At 33.4% G+C, this 21,695-nt stretch overlaps 1 protein-coding gene across 3 annotated transcripts in view; it reads left to right on the forward strand.

Moving 5' to 3' along the window:
* Window positions 1–21,695, forward strand: part of rhea (Talin_middle and talin-RS domain-containing protein rhea) — a 184,581-nt gene that overhangs the window by 92,421 nt on the left and 70,465 nt on the right. For all 3 annotated transcript variants that reach the window (XM_089236565.1, XM_089236567.1, XM_089236566.1), the window contains exons 11-27: window positions 3,766–3,855; window positions 3,945–4,010; window positions 4,519–4,620; window positions 7,782–7,858; window positions 8,218–8,312; window positions 9,760–9,848; window positions 11,003–11,255; window positions 11,377–11,428; window positions 11,549–11,702; window positions 11,833–11,934; window positions 12,562–12,729; window positions 14,859–14,960; window positions 15,091–15,318; window positions 16,256–16,387; window positions 17,027–17,155; window positions 17,298–17,411; window positions 21,266–21,379. In XM_089236565.1, coding sequence (XP_089092691.1) covers window positions 3,766–3,855; window positions 3,945–4,010; window positions 4,519–4,620; window positions 7,782–7,858; window positions 8,218–8,312; window positions 9,760–9,848; window positions 11,003–11,255; window positions 11,377–11,428; window positions 11,549–11,702; window positions 11,833–11,934; window positions 12,562–12,729; window positions 14,859–14,960; window positions 15,091–15,318; window positions 16,256–16,387; window positions 17,027–17,155; window positions 17,298–17,411; window positions 21,266–21,379 — 2,067 coding nt within the window. The remainder of the gene's footprint in view (window positions 1–3,765; window positions 3,856–3,944; window positions 4,011–4,518; window positions 4,621–7,781; window positions 7,859–8,217; window positions 8,313–9,759; window positions 9,849–11,002; window positions 11,256–11,376; window positions 11,429–11,548; window positions 11,703–11,832; window positions 11,935–12,561; window positions 12,730–14,858; window positions 14,961–15,090; window positions 15,319–16,255; window positions 16,388–17,026; window positions 17,156–17,297; window positions 17,412–21,265; window positions 21,380–21,695) is intronic.

The raw sequence follows: 21,695 nt of genomic DNA on the forward strand, positions 1-21,695 counted from the left end.
ACTATGTTCCATTTATGGAACATTGGCCTTTAAAAGGTTAATATATTAACTTGGCATATTAACTTCATATTGAACCATATAGCCTAAGGATACATAGTCCCATGTGGTGGTAGATATTCATTACTGTACTGAGTATCAGCATTTTATCTCTTCGTCCCAAATAACTAAAAATAATTTCAAAATTTAAAGTATTCAAAAATAGCTCTTTTATGTCAAAGCTCTTCTGCTTATTATTATTATTTATTTAAAATAAGATGGAATTTTCAGATTCTACAAAAATTTGTTATACTTAAACCAAATTATCAGCTACATTGCAGGGTTTTTTTTCTTTTGTACTAAATAAGAAAACTGTTCTTCCTTTTAGATTGATAGTAATGAAGCCCTGCTTCAATGCTTTGGAGATTCTGGTAAATGTGCTTTTTTTAAATCATGCATGTAGGCAATTTCCATTGCTGTTGCACTTGCACATTCCCAGACAGACTTCATGCTGCACCAAATTTTTTTTATGCAGTGCATTGAATATGAGTAAAGTTTTAGGAAATAAAAACAGGAACACATAAATGTATCAAACTATGTTACTCTGAGCTGTGAAAAAATACTAGCATTTGCTTGTATTTTTATTAGCCTTTTTTCATTGATTCGTTCTGTGATTTTGCTCATATTAACCATAACTTGTTATATCCATAAAAAATTTTAAATTAAGAAGTAACATCATGCAAATATCAAACTTTTAATGGAACATCATAATAAGTTTGTCATCTTCTAATTTAGTATGAAGTTGTATTAAGTGTAATATGTTTTGCAATGTCTGAAGAACCCTGTTGGTTATATACGAAGTCAGAGTTGGGTTGTTTTTTTGGTTTTTTTTGCTGTGAAAAAACAATGGGTGTGTGTGTGTGGGGGGGGGGGTTGGTTTAGAATATTGCACCTTCACATATATTCTATAAATTCTTCCCATTAAAAAATTCTTTTTTGTTATTTTTTCTATGTCTTTTACCACAGTTCTTTTCTTCTTAGCAAAAACTTGCTAACTCTACACTGAGTGAATCAAAGACCCCCCCCCCCTGAACTTCTGTATAATACTGTATTGCCAGAAGACTTCACAAAGTATGGCAATCTCTTGGTGATAAAAGCATCCTTCACTCTTCTAGCCAACTAATTTATCATCCAAAATATGTGTGGAACAACAAACTTTCACATTGCATAAACATTCTCACATATAATGCAGAATAGCCTCAGCTCAAAATCTGTGTTCGAAATATCTGTATCATTAACCTTGGCGCAATTCAATTTTCATAAAAGTCAGAAATGTGGGCTTACGGCATTAAATTTACTATGTAATGTATCACTAATTTTTAATAAACTTTGATACATGTAGCCTAATGATATGGATACTCTTCAGAATTTATCAGATGTGGCCTGTTAGCATTACATGTATGAGTATTGATCTTGATATTTCTTGCCTGTTATAGAAGTTTCAAATTAAGCTTTGGGACGCCAGAACAGTGTATGTAAAAAAAATAAAATTTACTCGCACAAAGTCAAAAACTTTTTTGTTTGTTTTAACTGAACTTCCTATTTGACGACTCACAAAAAAACATGAAATTTGTCATGCAATCAAATAATAAACTAAACAGTTCTACAAATGTTCATAATAGCCATGATCTCATATTAAACAAGTTTGAATAAATTACCATTGTGTTTTTTGTTTAAAATATTTTTTTTCATTTGTTATTAAAACATTCATAGTTTTGATATTTATACATAAAAATCCATTAATAATGTACAGAGTGATCCAAAAGTCACGCAATCCATTACAAAATATTTTATTGTAAATGTGAAGTTTTGTGCAAGATGGAAAGTTTTGTTTTGTTTTCATTCTCCATGCACACTAATATTCTCTCAGTAGCTCTAAATTTGTTTTATGATCAAAATGGTTTTCTGCCAGAAGCAAAGAATTTTTATGATTTTGTGATTAAACAATATTGTTTCCAATTCATTCATTTGAGGCCATTTTTGAGGCATTCAAAAATTAATTTTCTAATGTTTCTATGCCCAATAAGACAACAATCTTCCGATTTATGTCCCGTTTTTGAGAAACTTGAAATGTTGGATACTGAATGAATGAACGCCAGACCTTTGCAACTGGAATTACCCCATTGCCGAGATCTTTTTCCAGCCCAGCTTCGTGGCAGAGTCTGGAACATTTTATTTTGTGTCAAAAAAAAAATTTTTTTACAACATATTTTCCCCGGACAATTGGGTACCATGACGATTAACAATTTTTGTGATGATTACAGACGAGATGGGGTTGGGAGTTGGAGAAAAGTTTTGGGGTTTTGTTAAGATGGATGAATGCACGCATATTGGGATGGAGGTATAATTTTAAAGCAATTGACGGGGCTCCATGCAATCTCATCTGTTATCTTACACTTCCCATATTATATACACAGGATACAAAAAAAACGAAATGAGAATCTTATTGTGAAATATAAAATATCCATCGGAGCGAGTCATCTCGCTTAACACTTCATTGGTGAGCCAATGGGTTTCATAACTTGTGGACTAGAAACCAGCATCAGTTTTAATGGGTTGAGTTCACTCGTTCTGGTGGATTTGATGAAAAATACAAATATTGCGTGGGGGAATATATACAATTAAGGATCACCTGTACTATCTCGCTTAGCACCTTATTCGGTGAGCAATATGAATAGGACAATATGAGTATGCACATGTGTTGTGGACATGAAATGCATGAAGAACTTGAATAGAGGAAAGAGAAATACACATTTACACACATTTAAATGTATATACATGTATATATAACTGCCAGGTCATCTCGTCCTAAACCTATTTCGGTGAGCAGTGTAGGATTAGTTTAAATGAGGAAATGTCTGGAGAGAGATTTAGCTAAGGATCAGCTTCGGTCTTGTTGTTTTGGTAGACTCTGTTGCTGATTGTATTTATATTTTAAAAAAATGAATATATATATAAAATAAAAACTACATGCAAATGGTTATTATGAAGCCATTCGTGTCCTCCCGCCTAGCACCCCCCGCTAGAATAGCGGAATGGACATTTGTGGTTATCACATTTACATCATTGTAATGGGAATGTCATAAAAATTCTTGTTCAGGTGAATGAATGTTGTTGGTCAGAAATGTTGGATACTGCTGATGAAATTGCTGTCCATGTGTACTGAGCCAGCATGAAATGTTTGAAGAAGAGGGAAAAATGTGTGTTGAGCTCACTTTCAAAAAGTGTAATAGCCAGAATTCTGGCAAAAAGAATTCACAGTTGTATACACAAAAAAGCCTCACATTTTGCACACATGTTGATATTTTGAAATTTTGTTTTTGTATTCATAAATGTTATGTCATTCAAATTAATACAATTTTTTTTATTCATTTCTTGGTAGTGGTTTAAAAATAAGTTGCATGACTTTTGGATCACTCTGCACTTTACCCATAGAGTAAAAGTAGTTTTGTTTACGAGACAATAGTACAGTTTGAGAATGTCGCTTGCTTTGAATTGTTCAAAGCACCTAACATTTTATGTATTAAATGAGCCTTTTCTCAAACAAATCAGACTTGCTAGTTGAATATTTGAAATTTAGGACATTTTTAGCTAATACATTTTGCTTATACATTCAAAAATTAAATTGATACAATTCAGACTTCTCAAGTTGAAACTCTTGTATGTTGTAGTACTTACTGCTTTGTTCTTGTTTTTTATGAGAACACATTCTTTTCTTTTTCCTGATAGGAGAAAATTGAAAGGAAAAACAAACTTGTTCCTCGACTTCTTGGTGTAACAAAAGACAGTGTTCTTAGGTTGGATGCAAAGACAAAAGAGGTATGACCGTAACTGCCATTCAGTGTTTTATTTTGTCTGTTTTTCCTCCCAATATTCTCATATGCTAACAAAAAAAATGTGTATTTCAGATTTTAAAAACATGGCCTCTTACAACAGTAAGACGATGGGCTGCATCTCCAAACAGTTTTACACTGGTCAGTAGAATTATATGTATTTGAATTCTAAAAATTTTCAAATTTATCTTGGATCTTTTTCTAAAGATTTTCTCGTAACTATTACTTCATCACTTGTGTTGGCTTATTAAAATTAATAATACATTAGAACATGAATTAATTGAGACTAGCACCCGTTCATATTAGCAAAAAATTCAGTTTGCTATGGTTCATGTTTTTTAAACATTTTTCAGAATTTTATTAAATGCTGAATTGAATTGCTGATAATAAAATAAAAAATTAATAACAAAACCTTCAATGGTTTTGGAACTCCTTTTTAACTTGGTGGCCCTGTGCCCAAACCATTAAGACATCAATGTGTTCAATCAGCTGAGAGAGTGTCAATGAATTGAGAAGGTTTTATTCTATTTCATGCACCTTTCTGAGCCATTCAGATTGGGTTGCATCTTTAGTGCACTTTTACCTAGTAAAACATTTCTATTTAACCTATTATTTTGCCTTTTGTTCACATTATATTTAACTTTTTTAGGACTTTGGAGATTATAGAGATTCATATTATTCGATGCAAACACCAGAAGGAGAACAGATAGCCCAGCTGATTGGTGGCTATATAGACATAATATTGAAAAAGGTAAATTTTTCAGTATATACCATTAGTGTGTGTGACACGTCCAATGTTTATGTCAAGCAACCCAAGAAATTTCTTTATTAAAAAAAAAAAACTTGATACTATTGTTAACATTTTCTGCATGAAAATACATTTTTAAGCTCTATGGTCAAAGTATAAGCTATCATAATCATTAAAAAAAATTTATATTAAAATTTTACTAAATCAGTTTTTTTGAGTTGAGCATTCTAAAGTTCATATCCATAAGAATTATCAAAATTTAGAGGTATGTTTCCCACATGAATACTGTGGCCACTAAGAGATGGAGGGTTCATGATTCATCATCATGTGACATGATGAATGTTTTATTAATGCTGGTTTTGCATTTTTAAATTGTTGAAATTCACACATACTTTCAGTGTATGTTATGATTAGAGCCCCGATTATATGCACTAAAAAATTGGCAAACTATGCTCTAAAAATATGCAAATACGCACTTAAAAATCCGAAAACATGCCCTAAAAAACCTTGAAACATTTAAAACTCCAAAATATGCACTAAAAATGAGAAAATATGCACATCACGTAAAAAAAGCATGTTTTTAAAATGCATATTTTCTATTTCTTAGTGTATATCGATTTACAAAAAAATATCCCCTTATATGCATATGCAAATAAGTTTTACATATTTTTTATTTAGTCATTTTTTATTTCTAATCAGACTTGGCTACTCAGTAATAAAAGGATTTCAATGCTATTTTTTAGAAAAAATTTAACACTTTTGACGCTATCCCAGAAATAGCGTTACAATGAAACTTTATATTTGGAAAAAATTACAAACATCTCTCTATTATCCAAGGATGATGTCACTCTCCGCTATCCATACAAATGTTTCTAACAGCTGGCTGATGCAAAGATATATTTAGGAAAAAGAGAGAAAATTCTACTGCTCTTACGGGGAATCAAATCCACATTTTCTCTCTTGCAGGGAGAGCGCCTTAGACTACTACTTCATCAACTCTGGCCATATCGCTATATTGCAATTTACTGCCATTAGTGAGATGGGTTGGACTTTGGAAGTGAAGGCGCTGTCTATCGGTGGTCGCCTCAAGTTCGTTAGAAAATATATCTTATCTATATCCTCCCTTAGGTTCGAACCCGAGACCCTGACAACAACCTTCACTATGGTAGACGAGCATCTTACCACCATGCCACTCGGGCACTCCCTAGACTACTGACTACAAAAGCAACAAATATCTCTATCTCTCCTAAATATATTCGCCGCTGTGGTGGTCGAGTGGTTATAGTGCCGGACTCGTGATGCGAGGATCCGGGTTCAAACCCCACAGTGGTGGTCGGCTGAAGTTGGTTTTCTGTGGTTCCCAACTTCAAGGCGCAAATGCGAGCCGATCTCCCCGTTAAAAAGTCTCGCCACAGAGAGCAACAGTCCTACAACAGTAAATCATTCAACCATAACACTTCACTCATAGTTAGAAAAACTGGGGGCAGATGACAGCACTACACATAACAAGCATTACACAGAAACAAAACTTTACGTCAGGTTGCACTACACGTACACGCACATTCCCGCATGTACCGATTCGTTGGGGGGTTGCGCGGGGGGGGGGGGGGGGTGCATGTGTGGTGTAGCAGTAGTAGGTAGGGCCTCCAAAAAATGGCTCGGGGATCCATGATGTTCTTAAGTCAGCCACCTCGTTGGGCAATTTGCCTGTTGTGGCGTCGTATTTGTATTTGTATTTGTATATCTTCGCATCAGCAAGCTGTTAAAAACCTTGATATATCTATCAATTCACTAAATCCCACCTGAGTAAAAAAATCTGATGTTATGAAAATATTATGAACAATATTCATTTGAAAAATTATGTAAATAGTTATTGAAATTTTTTAATAAACCTACTAAAATATGCACTTATTCTGAAAATTATTTGATTTTATGCATTTATATGCACTAATGCTAAAAAAGACCAAAATATGCATATGCACATAATGCAGGCTGTCTAGTTATGATCAATCCACTTATAGTGCCCTAGAGAAAGATTTTTCACCCAACTCGATCGGTAATAAATTGCTGTATAGCAATATGAGCAGAGTTGATGTATGATGAAGTAGTGTTAGATACTGAGCCTGATGCAAAAATAATTAGGAAGCTGAAGAGCTTACATTAAATGGATGCTTTTCATTAATTACCTGTAATTTCAAATTTAAAAAAATTTAATGTCAAATCATGATGAAAAAATGTTTTTCCATTTCTAAAACTGTGTGTGAGGAACCTCCCATAGTTTGGATCCTGGCTGCGGACATGGCACCCCATATTTTGCAGCGTCCCCCCCCCCTCCCCCAGGTCAGGATCTTTTTTGTGGGCCCCAGGCCTCACTTTAGACAGCTTTGAATTTGAATTCCATGAAAAAAGTAACCATGTATATACATTTGAACAGAGGCATAAAAACTAACTTTTCTGTGTGCCACTAATAATTAAGATATTTTTTTAATACAATTAACTTGAAATAAGTTTAACAATAATTTTTGTGAGAAAAAAATTGATATAAAACAAAAATATGCTTCATGAAAACAAAAAACTTCTGATCTTTCTTAAAAGTCATTCCGTGGTGATGCTACAAATTCATATAGGCCTATATGGGGGAAGAAATTGACAGTCTTTTGATTTCAATTTTGTAACTGCTTCTTTGATGATAGATTTAAAGGAAATTAGACCTATAATATTGTAAAACTTAAATTTTGTTTAAGAAAAAAATTTATTTGAAGCTAATTTTATTCAGACGCAAATTCCAAAAAATTTAAACACCATTTTTCACGTTAAAGTGTCAAATGAGCTACGCTTTATGTTGTCAGTTTGAAAAGTATTTCAGAAGAGTGTGCAACAAGGTCACAAATGTGAATGTCCGTACAGGCTGCAAAAACAGTTTTTTTGCAATTTCCCAACATTTTCCCTTTTGGCACTTACGACATTTACCACTTTTACTTATTAATGTAACATTATATTAAGAATTCATTGGTACATTTTCGGACGATTGCATTTTATCTGTGCTATCAGAGCCCTCATTAAAATAATAAAACTCTCTTCAATCTTCTTGTTAAATTTTTAGTCTCGTAAAGTATTGAATTTTGTTAATATATCTTCCTTGCCAAAAATTTCTAATTTTATAGAAAAAGGCTAAAGACCATTTTGGTATTGAAGGAGATGAAGGATCTACTATGGTAGAAGATAGTGTCTCCCCAGCGAAGTGAGTATAATAGCAGCACAGTCACTTTCTTTTATCCATTTTTTCTTATCAAACATGTGTTAATGATATCATTGTTTTACACACATTTTATGAAAATCTGTCTTATCAATCTGAACTTAAAGATTTCATTTTCATAAATTTGTGATAATATTACAAGCGCAATTTTTCAATATGAGTGAGATAATTTCTTCCATTTCATTTGTCATATTTACTTTTTCCATCTTGTCTGAAATTTGTCTTTACTTAAAAGATTATGTGGTGAATTGTATTTCCCTTAGAAATTTCTGTTCAGTGCAGAACTATTTTTCTTTATATTACTTTTTCGATATTTTCATACAAATCTATTTGTCTTGTAACAGGGCTACAATTCTTCAACATAATCCAGCTGCCAAAATGTCTCATGCTAGTTCTGGTTCTGTTGCTATGCCAGCTGTCATGCGAGCTGCCCCTGAAGGTTGGTTTTTTAGTAATTACATTATATTTATCCTATTGCCTATTAGCTTGAAGATGATCAAATGATGAAATTTATTACTTCAGACTAGATTTATCCATGAATATAATTGATCTGAACAGATAAAATCAGTATGATACTATAGAAACACTATAACATAGCATAATTTAATTAATATCACATATTGAAAAAGTTTGATTTGTTTTCTCACAGCATTTTTAGCATAGACAAATTATTACTCTTTTTTTTTTTTTTAATACAAATTTTGCATACATTTTCTTTAATATCAAAATTAATAGCAAGGGACTCACAATGTTGCAGTATTTACAATATTGAAATTTAAATTAAATTTTGCTTTACAATTCAACACAAGTTTGTCACTGAACTAATGTTAAATTGTGAAACAGGATTTTTCATATAAATTTATCTGGCAATTTCAAGCATGTGTTCAGAGTGATTGAAGCATCAAATTGCAAGACTGCGTAGCGTCAAATTCGGGAGCATCAAATTGTGAGGCACGATCGTATCTGCCTATTTATTTTAACTTCACAGTAAAATTACACTTATATGTGATCGATAATTTTTTTCTATGTCAAAAATATCTTATGTACTACGTAGTGCAGTCGATGCCTGTTATGACCATTCCATTACAACAACCGGTAGAATAAGTCCCACATGTTTCCCTAGAATGACTATTATATATATGTTTTACTTTCGATACAATGAACCACCCAGTATAATATTTTCAACGGGACGAAGGGAATCGCCACAAGCATTGACTGTATAACATAGAGCCAGATCAGAAGGAAATTGACATAGCAATAGTTTAGGAAAGTAAACAGCAGTTAAAACAAGTGAGAAACAGGAAAAAGAAAAAAATAATTATGCTCTCCCTAAATGTAATCCATATAATTATCATATTATCCATAGGCATGTTGTCAAAATACTGTAAAATGTTGACTTAATAATTTCAAAACCTTTCACAATTTTAATCGAAGAAAAATTTAAATTAATGCCTCTACATAAAAAATCTATATCTCTTGGTGACCATTGTGAAAATTTGATAGACGAATACAACCGATTTCTTTTATGTGACAATACAATATAGGATTGACAATATTAAAAAGTGTTGTGGCCACCTTTCAGGTGAGTGGTTGGAGAAATAGCCTCAGGCTGTGAAAGTCTGGATTCAAATCCTGGTTTGGACATGGATGTCTACTTATACTACTAACAAATTCCCTGGATATTTTTGTACTTAGATCAAAATAGATCTTTGAACTAATGAATAGGTTTTTTTTCACATTGATGGAAACAGATTTTAATAATTTTTGGTCTAATTTCTGCATACACTATTGAACTCTTGTGAGTTATTTCATAACATAAACTTATTGACCATTTTCATGTCATACTTCAAAGTATTTTCTTTTATGTTTTTTTCCTTTCTATTCAGGTGAACGTCCATATAGTACAGGACATACTCCAGGTGCTAAATTTACCGAGGTGAAGGGACAAGCCCATAATGCCTATGCAGCTGTCACGGTAATATTTCTTGCAAATACTCTGTATAAAAGATTTAATTTCAGGCATGTCATGAACTCTTTTTCAAATACAGTGTATCATTATCATAAATAGATATGCTTTTTGAAACTATAAGCCTTGTGGAAAACTATTAAGAAAATAAGCTACTGCAAAACAAGAGACAGAAAGAATGGATAGACTTTATATCTGAAAAACATAATTACCAGTAAAAATACTGTGCCACTGTAAAAAATGCTGTATGTAAACACAGGGAAATGACTATGTAGTGGCAACTAGAGCAATTGCTTTGGGGTGGGGGGGGGGGGACTCTCCAGCAGTTGAGATGATTAGAGATGGCCCAGATTTTAATTTGTCCTATTGCTGCCAGCAGCCAATTTTTAGCCCTGTGTATTATTAACAACATAGTTTAACTAAATAGACAGTAGAATCTTGATTTCATGACACTCACTAGATGAGGGGTAAATCAAAATCACTAAATGACCTGGAGGGCACATTACCATATTTTTTTCAAGCATTAATTCTGTTAGATGGAATATTCTTTATTAGATCATCAAATTTTCAGCCCCCCAAAGTTTGTTGTAGTGGTTCAACTGTACATGAAATAAAAATGAAATAAGTTTAAAGAAAAAATGTATAATTGTTTTTTTTATAATCGGGTTCTTTTCCAGGTATACCAGATTTTGCCAATTATCCTTCAATTTCAACACGTCAGTGTAGTAGGGAGTGTCAAATAACACAACAATAAATTTTGACAGTTTCTGCACCTGACACAAAAATACTTATTTCTTATGTAATTTAGTGTACTGAATACAAATTTAACCAAAAAAAGTGAAATTAACCAGATGAAAACACCTGAATTTAACCAGATGAAAACACCTGAATTTAACCAAAAAATCAATAGGGAAGATTAAAAATTAGGGAATATTAAAATGATAGCAAAGATCCCTATATATACACAGCAGATTAGGATGTCTTGATGATGTCAGCAAGGTGGATCAGGATGCTGTCAGTAATCTATTAGCATATTGGATTGCAACAATATGAATCATTAGATTTTGCATACTTGAATTTAATCAAAATAGTTTTGTACTTGTGTTTGCAATTAATTTGCCTAATTTTATGAAATTGAGTAATTCAATATTGATAATTCACAGCCGCAGCATCCAAAACTGCATAAGACAATGTCTGAGCCCCAACGAGCTTTGCTAAGTACAATTGATGCTAGTAGAAGTGCAGTGGATAGGGCAAGATCTGATTTGTCTGTGAAGATTCAACTTCCAGAGCTGGGCACAGATCCTGCATCAATACAATGGAAGCAGAATACCATGGATGTCAAGAAACAGAATGTGTCATCCCAGCTGGCTGCAATGAATGCTGCAACAGCTCAAGTCATTACGCTCACATCAGGTTGAGTAAAATGAAGTGTATTTTTGTTTTATGATCACATTATTTTTTTTGCCTCCCATTCAAGTTGAAATTCTTTTTCTTTGTGATAAACAACATGCACTAATTCTGAATTATGTTACAGGTCCTCCAGAAGAAGTTGACCATCCAGCTGTTGGAGCTGCAGTCACAACTATGTAAGTTTACAATATTCTAGATTTTTTTTTTAAAAATCGTGATCGGTTGATGATTAAATTTTTTTTCAAATTATGTATTCTGAATATATTTTGTCTGTTTTTGTTATTTTTTGTATGAAGCACAACCAATTTGTCAGAGATGTCCAAAGATGTTAATGTTCTAGCAGCTTTGATGGATGATGAAAATAATAGTGAGCGCCTTCTTGATGCTGCAAGAAATCTCTGTGCTGCATTCTATGATTTGCTGAAAGCAGCAGAACCTGAATCAAAAGAAGTAAGTGTAGCTCTAGCTTTGTTGTGTCATTGCATTTAAGATGATATTCATACGTTTTTTACTTTTATATGCATTCGGAACATACACTTGTTATGCCAAAAACATCCAGTTTTGGATTTATTTATTTTAGCCTCGTCAGAATCTTCTCAATGCAGCTGGACGTGTTGGTGAAGCGAGTCATGCTGTTTTGCGAAATATTGATGAAGAAGATGCTTCCGATAGAGAAATACAGGTTATAATTTTGCTTATTAATATTTTAGTATGCATCTTTCTAATCTAGTTTTACAACTGTTTCACGATTTACTATTGATTTTACACTAATTGTTATTGTTTCTATTGTGTGGTTGAGTAAAGTTTGGAAAATGATTTTTTAATTATCTGATTAATTAATAATTATTTTTTGTGCAAAATTATCCATAAAATAAGTGCTTTAAGATTTTACGTCTTGACAATCCATCCTTTTGCATATTGCAATCTAAGAAATCTTGAAATTTCCGAAGTTTTTTTGAATCGTTTTTATTTCAGTCTGCCCCTGGGAACTTCTGCAATTGCGTAGAAAAATTTAAATTTGTATAATACTATCCTGTGAATTTTGAACTGGAGTTATGCGGTATAAAATCCTGTGAGTTTGCCTAAACATAGTCCCTATAAATATTTCCTCAAAGCTCTACATACACAAAATTTCCATATACACTACTGGTGTATGTAAAAGTATGTCACTATATTATTATTGTTCCAAACAAAAAAAAAGGTCAGGGCACATGGGGGGAAAATATTAGTGGGAACATTGGTCTCTACACGTTTTAGTTCTTCCTAAAAACATTTTTTATTCAAAATCTGTTTCTTGCTTCCTGTACAGGACATCTTGCTTGGCCTTGCAAAGAGAGTAGCAAATGCAACAGCAAATCTGGTTCTGACGGCAAAAAATGTTGCCAGTAAATGTGATGATGATGCTAAACGAGAGAGAGTGGTTACAGCAGCAACACAGTGTGCCTTGGCGACATCTCAGCTAGTGGCATGTGCAAAGGTAAATTTCTAATCATTCTCTTTAAGGTTATTAGTGAGTGTGGGGGGGGGGGGGTGGTCAAAGGTTTTTTCAAATTAAAATTTCTGTAATTTTTTTTCATTTGACCTTTAACTGTGCAAAAAACAATTCCACCTTTGCCTTGTCTCACCGAAGAGTTTTTTGTTTTTTATTTTTTTTTATTTAGGGGGGAAATAGTTTAAAACATTTTTTTTGAAGAATCATAATCTCAGGAATTTAAATGCATAATTTTTCAAGTCACATTAATTGATTCTTGAAAATTTGATTTCTGAGAGACAATATTGTGTTATTCGTGAGCTCAATGATTGAGCAGTTTAAGGATAGAAGTTAGCAATGCAAACTTTTGTCTCAAAATTGGATGCTGAAAGCTGCACAACCTGTAAGGATTTTCTAAGAAAAAATCGTCCAGTGAAGGCGAATAACACAAGGTATACAAAATATGGGTAACTAGCAACGATGCGGAGATTAATATTTTGGTGGGAAAAATTCATAGCCTTCCGTGGGGAATCAAGCCACAATCCCCTTGCATTCTAGGCCAGTGCACCAGACTACTACACAACAGAAGTACTAATACATTTTCTTTCCTTAGAGCATGTGTATGTGCTAAATAGGACTGAAATGGACCACAACTAGGAACAAAAATTTACTCTGTCACTCAGGGCCAGTATTCATTTTGGTATTCCAACTTGTAATTTTGAACAATGTATGAAATTGGCTGCATTCCTGGTCTAGCAGCTAAGGCACCAGATGCCCAACCCTCCCTCTATTATGGTTCTGCAATGGACAGCATCATAACTCGGCTAATAGCTCCTAATCACAATAACCTCCAGATGGGGACATATGGAGAGAGATAAGGCATCATTCCTACTCTTCTATAAGTTAGCCACTATAAGGTACAGTTACTAAAAATTCTGTACAATCTTTATTTTGTCTGAATAAAATAAGCTTTTGCTTGCATGTTTGTATTGATCAAATTGACATCATACATTATGTGTTATGTGTATTTATTAAATTGAATGCAGCAAACTTGCAATCCTCATACTTTAAACTTTCTAGCATCCCTTCTGGACCTCAAGGTTTTTGAATGCAATAAAAGTGCTGTGACACAGTCATTAGTAATTACTGTTCCTAATTACCCACTTCCAATGAAATTTTATTCCCAAAATATTTTGGTGCTCCATTGATCAATTTACCCTAACCCGTTGTTGCTTCCCTTTTGCGAATCACTTTAGTAAATACCTCTTCCGTAGATAAATTGTAACACTATTATTCCATCACTCTTTTAAATGACAATGTGAAAAAGAAGCCTATCTGAAAATTTTGGAAAGTGATATAAAAACAAAAAAAAATTTTCTATTAAATGCATGAACCATGTTATCAACCTTCTTATCATAATTCTTTGCAAAACTATGGACAGATAAGCAAAGTAATTTGCAGTACTTGCTCATAATGTAATTCAATACTTTACATGAAAAGGGGAAAACATATTCACATTGCTTTTCTAGAAAAAATACATAATGTTAAATATTAGTTGATGTGTCTTCACATAGCCTAAAATATACAATTCTGAAAAAAAGCTTCAAAATGGTAAATAATAGCTATGAGTAAAGTACTAAAGTGTCAGTATTATATAGATATTACTGTTCCTTGCAATTTACGATAAGAGTGACTCTGATGATGAACTAGTGAATATAGCTAATTGTAATGTATCAGATGAGAGCAAAAAGGAATTTAATCATTTCTATGATAAATAAAAAGTATCTTTTTTTTTTTTTTTTTTATTATAACATACAAACATATATGCAAGCATGTACATAAACACATTCAACATACACTTTTGACCTCAAGAGATATGTCTGTTCTTCCAGTAGGTCTACAAGGGTTTCTCGGTGGATTAATTTTCTTAGCAACAGCCTATTATGGTTTAGGTCGGTTTACAATTAGGTCAGATCTTTGAAAACTTTTCTTAAAATTTTGATCTGAAAACTTCTGGGGTTCTTATGCATGTTAAATTACAGTAACTTTTATTGAAAGGCTTCATAATTTCTTCACTTAGTTTGTGAGATGTTAATGTTTGTGCATTTCAGTAGTCTTTTTTTTTTTTTCACCAGGTTGTAGCTCCAACAATTCATAATCCAACTTGTCAACAGCAGCTCCTAGAAGCAACAAAAGAAGTACAGAGAGCTGTGGATGGAATCATCAGAGCTTGTAATGTGAGCAAAGAATTTACTCTTTAAACAAAAGTTTTACTAATTTTTTTCCCCAAGTAAACCAAAATTTTCTTTTGTTTGGTAAAAACTTATTTGATTGTAACTAATTTAATTTATTTTATTTTCCCCCAAGGATGCTACTCGTGACAATAACTTATTGAATCAAATGGATAAAGCTACAAAGGATGTTGAAATGCCTCTGAACGAATTGATAAACCATGTGAGAAATATCTCCAAGCAACCTACTCATGCTTCTGTTCATGATGGTGCTGTTGATACAATATTGGATGCTACTGATAGACTATTCAGCAGCAGTGGCGATGCTGGTGAAATGGTGCGCCAGGCAAAGATCTTAGCAAAGGTAAATTTAGTGCTATCTCTTCACATGATAGTAGATTGGTGTTGAAATGCCACTGATATTTTCTATGTGTGAATTAGAACAAATTTTGATGCAATATAAATATATTTATAATGGCTTAGCTGCTGCAAGCAGGGGGGGGGGGAGAGAGAGAGAGGACTGTACCATTTTTTTAAATGAAGAAAAAATGAAATGGAAAAAATAAGTGGTAGAGATAAAAGTCTTTTCATATTCTGGAGCAAGTTTTACCTTATATGAGCTGCGAAAAATTACATTTTTCTTAAGTGGCATGAAGAACTGGATATGTATGGTGAAAAGCCATTACAAAATACATTTTTGTGTTGCGACAGGCTGATGTTTTTACGTTTTCTAGGATCATCTCTGTTAAATAAAGTACTCGATATTCAAGATGACTCCTAACCCACTCTTCCCAGTTAATCAAGACAGGTGCACGGAGGACAATCCCTCCTTTGAAGAGTCAGAAATACAATATAAAATAATGATTCTGTCCTGTGTAAAATACAGGACTTTGGGGTCATCTGTCATGTTCTAGTTTGGTGGTGTTTCCAGCATGGTACTGGTCTTTGACCACCTGCTTATATCTCTTCATTGAAACAGAGCGGCAAGCCATGTTCTGGTTGGGGGAGGGGAAGGTTTGGTGGTGTAAAATAAAGGCCATATATTCACAGTATGCCTTTTACTCTCACTAATTCACCCTCCTCGACATACTACCCAGGATTCTTCCTTGAATCAAAGTTCTATTGCATGAGGTTCCCTCCCCCCAGTAAATATTCCTTGAAATAGGCTCTGAGGTGAATTCTGGAGTCCTTCCAAACAAAAAACTATTGCATGGATTGAACAGCGTTAAGAATCCAGATTATTGGAGTGATACTTGTGGTTTGCTATTGAAATAGTAATATTTTTTATGTATATTTTCTAGGCAACTGCCACTCTTATTCAAGCAATTAAAGGACAAGCAGAAGCCCAATCAGATTCTGATATTCAGAATAGGCTCCTCAACGCAGCAAAAATTCTCGCTGATGCCACTGCTAAAATGGTTGAAGCTGCTAAAGTAAGTGTGATAGAATATGTTCTATAATGTTTTGTATATGAAGTTATAAGTATATTAGAAGTTATATATACTGAAGTTATAAGTTATTATGTATATTTGTTAATATACTTAAATAAGTTAATTTTTTATTTGATTTTTCATTTCCCATTGTGAGGGGAGGGGGCTCCGTATTGGAGGTTTGACTTTAAGCTATACCCAAAGTGCATTTGTAATGTAAAAATGAAATAAATTCTTCCTCTCACTAATCCAGCACATATGAGACTAGCATGTCCCGGATTACCAAAATTGCTGTATTACTGGAAGTTAGTTAAAAAATTCCATTTGAATAATATAAATTTCTGTGCACAGACATGCCATAGCATGTTTTCCTTTTTTATACTCAATGAAAACCTGCATGGCAATAGCGGATTACTGGACAAGCTAGGCTAGTGCCTGGCTAGATTATTGAAAGTCTACTGTATTGCTTTTAGGATATAGATTATCTCTTAAATGATTACCAAGTGATTGGTGTCTCATCTAAATACAAGTGACTGATCATTCCTAGTTAATCTCTATCAAAATAGCTAATGCTTCAATAGTCTGTGTGTGTGAAAATATATTTTTGTTATGCAATCATTCACATGTTATGTCTGCATTCAGGGCTGTGCAAGTAATCCCCATGACATGGAATCACAAGCAGCACTCCAACGAGCTGCAGAAGATCTTAGAAATGCTACAAATGCTGCTGCAAATAATGCATTGAAAAGGAAGCTAATCAGACGCTTGGAGGTTTGTTATCTATTCATAAAAATTTACAGTATTAAATACCTTGGAAATTAGTTTTCTTGGAAGTTTTGAATTTTATGGACGTTTAAAAATTATTATGCAACAATAATATCAGTGTTTTTAATGTATAATTTCTTGAGTATAGCAATCTGCCAAACATACTGCTGCGATGTCTACTCAGAATATCGCTGCTGCACAAGGAGCTGCAGCTCATAACCAGAATCCAAATTCCCAAACTGAATTGCTTGAACATTGCAAGGTGAGTTTTTAAACACATTATTGCTATAATTATAGAAAAAAATTTCTATATATTATTTTAAATATTTGTGTCATTAAAGGTATGATTAACTGCTAAAAAATTAATTTTATGGTGAAATTCAAATACTTGCTTATGCTATTTTATCAAAATAATGATGTTAATTGATGTTTTTTAATTAATAATTAATTCCCATTCAATGAGGACTTTTTCCAAGGGGTATTTCTTGTAGTCTGCATGTTTTGAAATACATAAATGCTTACAAATGAAGAGATGGTTCACCTGTGTTGTTTTCCTTTCCCTTCTTTAAAATGTTGATGCGAAATGGTTTGCACTCTCCTTGTGATCTAACATCTAGGGTTCAATGCTCAGTCTACTGAATCTCCCAGTAGCGGACATTTTATTTTCATTAATGAACATAGCCATATACCTTAAATGTTTGCAGACACTACAGCTGTTTCTGTGTAGTTGTGTGGTAATAGTGACGGACTCGCATCACAAGGACCCAGGTTTGAAACCCACCACCAGCAGCAGCATAGTGGTGGTCAGCTGAAGTTGGTTTTCTGTGATTTTGATGTTTGAATGCAAACTGGTCTCTCTGTTAAAGTCTCACCACAGAAAGCAACAGTGGTGGATCATGATTTTGGGAGGCCCCAGGCGCAACCTGATCTGGAGGCCCCCCTATCAGGGGCGGATTAAAGGTAGGGACTGTCAACCCCCCCCCCTTCCCCCCCGAGAGCAGAAAAATTAAATGGAAAAAAAAATGTTTTCTACGTTTTTGACTGAGTAACAAACCAAGAAAATAAATTTGCTTAAAAAAGGGGGGAAATTCAGAATTTTTTCCAAAAAAAATCAGAACCGTCCTGAAAAATTTAACACATTGTCACAACCACCGCCCCCACCCACAAATTTGCGTTTATCCACCACTGCACCCTTTTGGCCCTAATAAGAACGAGATGGTTCACTAAAATGAACAATATTATGAAAATCATAACTTTTTTTTTATTTTTGCATCACCAAAACCATAAACACAAAAATAAGATAAGGAAATATAATGATATTCTCTGGTACTAGATGAAAAATAATCACACTCCCATTAAAAAAAAAAGTCACAGTAAAATTCTGCATCATATTTTTAGTAATCTAAGATGTCCGCCCTGGTGCCTTCAGCCACACGGCAAAAATGGAGATCCGTCATAGTTTTAGTAATTTAATATTACTGATTAATAAAGATTTGATAATATCTCAAATATAATATATTTGATTTGATATAAAGATACTGATAATATTTAATAGGAAAACATTTCTTCAATAGAGGGAAGAAATTATATCAGAGTAAATATAAGAATTATATTTTTAATGGAAGAAATTAGTTCAGAATGAATTAAAATTATTGTCAATGAAAGAAATTATTTAAAAAAATTTTTTTAGAAATTATTATTTTTTATTTGTTTATTCTATTTTATTTTTACTATTATTATATTATTATTATTTTCTCTTTCAGCCACCTCGTTGGGCACTCTGCCTGTTGTGGCCTTTGCCTTTGTATTATTTGTATTCAGAGTGAATAAAAATCTTCTATATTATGCCCCCCCCCCCGTTTCGTTTAATAACGAAAAATGCCACAGTATAACATTGTGGCCCGCGTACTTTATAAAATGTTTCAATATGGCCTGCTATGCCTCAAAGGTTGAAGACCCCTGCAGTAGACTCTCGCTAATCCGGTACGTATTAGACCACGGTGTGCCAGATTTTACCGAAATTGCTGGATTAACTTTGAAGAAACCCATTGAAATAATATATGAAATTTCGTGCAAAGACATAGTCAGGACTTGATCAGCAATTAAGAAATATTAGAACGTGTTAAGGGGTTAGGGCATCAGGAGAAAAGTGACACCACACCACCTAAATATCCTGGACTACTGGACGTGCTGGATTAGAGCACGACCGAATTCTGGAGAGACTACTTTAGTTGAATTGAAATGCTCAAATAAAAATTTATCAGATAATTTATATATTTTTAGTTTTGCTTACCGTTATTTTTGAAGACTCTGCAATCTATATCCTAAAGGAAATCTTGAGGATCGGCATGGAAATTTTTTTCATTACAATAACACACATTACAATTACATTAACAATAAACACTTTTCGGTCTGACACAAAGATGTTGTCTACCCAAGCCTCCTTGACCAATCCAAAAATGTAGCTCTTTTTTTTAGAAAGAAGGAAAAGAAACCCCCTTGATTTTTTTCAGCCGGGGAGGGAGTGTTAAAAGAGAAACAGAAAAATCACGTGATTCAGAATGCATGTCATTCAGCATTCATTTCAAACCCCACTTTTTTTTTGTCATATGGTCGTATGGTTCCAGTCATAGATTGCAAATGTATATGTTGTTTGAACCAGCTTATAGTATTTCATTCAAACAAGTGGGAGACAAAATCACAATAAGAGCTCTACTACATTCATTTTAATTAGTACGAGTGTCTCTTCCTGTCGATGTCGCCGCTTGCCGATAGCCATCTTGTCATCCATTATACTGTATACAAAAGCTTACACCAAAGCTGTCGTATTATTGGCGCCTATAAAAGCATTTAATACTGTGGAATGAGACATCTGTTTATGCCTTCACTCCAATTTTCATTTCGGACAGACATTAGGACCTGCTGTTCTCACCCCTCCTCCTGCTTGTGCCCTTAGGGAAATACTGTTTGAAAATGACCCTCCCTGAATGATCGCTTTACAATGTCTCTTCTTTCTTTGTCGGGGAAGAACTGGCCCTTGAGAGCTGCGTCTTGTAAATTGTTCTTTTCTTTCAGTTCCCGTTTTTCTTCCATAACTCTTATACGTACAGTATACATTAAAAAAAAAAAAATTACGGTTAAAAAAAAAAAAGGTAGAGCAGATACTGTACTTAGTTCAAGAGATTTGTTGATGCGCATGTAAATTCATATGTAGGATGAAGCACACAACTATTTGGAGGCCCCCCGCTCTGCCGAGGCCCCAGGCGCGCGCCTCATGCGCCTGTGCGGTAATCCGCCACTGGAAAGCAACAAAGTTTTTTTTATTATGGTACAAATAATTCTATCTTTACACTTCACTCATAGTGTGAAAAATAAATGGCAGCACTTAAAAAAAATTCATATACACAATACTAGAAGATACGTACTGAGACTGACACATGCTCATTTCCATTTCAGTAATAAATTGCTCATGACAACAGGCCAGAGTCGCACTCTGTTTGAAAGGAAAAGATAAGCACTATATCCCCAGCAGGTTTTCTTGCTTATTAATTTTTTACTTTCTTAGACAATGCCATTCATATTGAAATTTATGACACCAGTTTCAGCTGTTGCTCTAGAGAGTGTAATGTCATCAAAGATCTTTCATATAATTTTCATAATTTTCTATGCATTCGTATGTTTTCTGCGTTGCTTGAAATTATTGAAAATCATGATTTCATTTTTGGTTCTATTAAGCTTAATGTTTCCACCCCCCCCCCCCCGGTTTCACTTGGCCTGAGAAAATTCTTCAATTAAGCAATGTAGAGATAGAATAGTTTCCATATCCTCACAAAGCATACCTGCATACTAGCCTAAATACTTCTTATATCAGTCAGTCATTAAGTATGTTAAAAACTTTCCCATGTGATATTTGTTATATTGTTAAAACTTTCAAATGCCCCTCACAATATTCAAAAAAACTAGAAAGAAAAAGAACCTAAACACAATGTAATTTCTTTTGTAAACATATTTTTTTTAATTTAATTATTGTTATTTGGAATTGATATGGAATTTTGAGTACAATATTAAGAAAATTAAATGCTGTGGTTTTACATTAGGCTATTTTTTTTTTTTTAGGAGGTTGCTGAAACTATTCCAAAGGTTGTGCAAGGAGTCAAAGGCACCATGGCAAACATTGACCATCCACCTGCTCAACTTACTCTCATCAATGCTTGTGAACAGATGTTACCAGTAAGAAATATTTGTTAACTTTAATCACTCTAAATTTTTTGTTATGCGTTTCAGGTTGATTGACGGTTTACACTAGAAGTGCCAAGCTGTCATTTTGACCGCAGTGAAATTTCGTTTTTTATCCAGATTTTAAATACAATATGAATGTATTTTTTAAGAAATAAAATTGTTTTTCTCTTCTAAAAATAGAGTATGATTCTCATGGGCTTATGTAACTAACTTCTTTGTAATCTAGCATTATTAGCATTATTCATGCAAAATGTTTTTTCAAATATTGTTTTGTAATTGCCTTTTTTTATATTGCACCTGATTGTTT

This window comes from Pholcus phalangioides, unplaced genomic scaffold (genome assembly GCF_987345545.1).
Source record: "Pholcus phalangioides strain wild (caught in Gottingen) unplaced genomic scaffold, Ppha-v1.0 ptg000009l_1, whole genome shotgun sequence".
NCBI lineage: Eukaryota > Metazoa > Arthropoda > Arachnida > Araneae > Pholcidae > Pholcus > Pholcus phalangioides.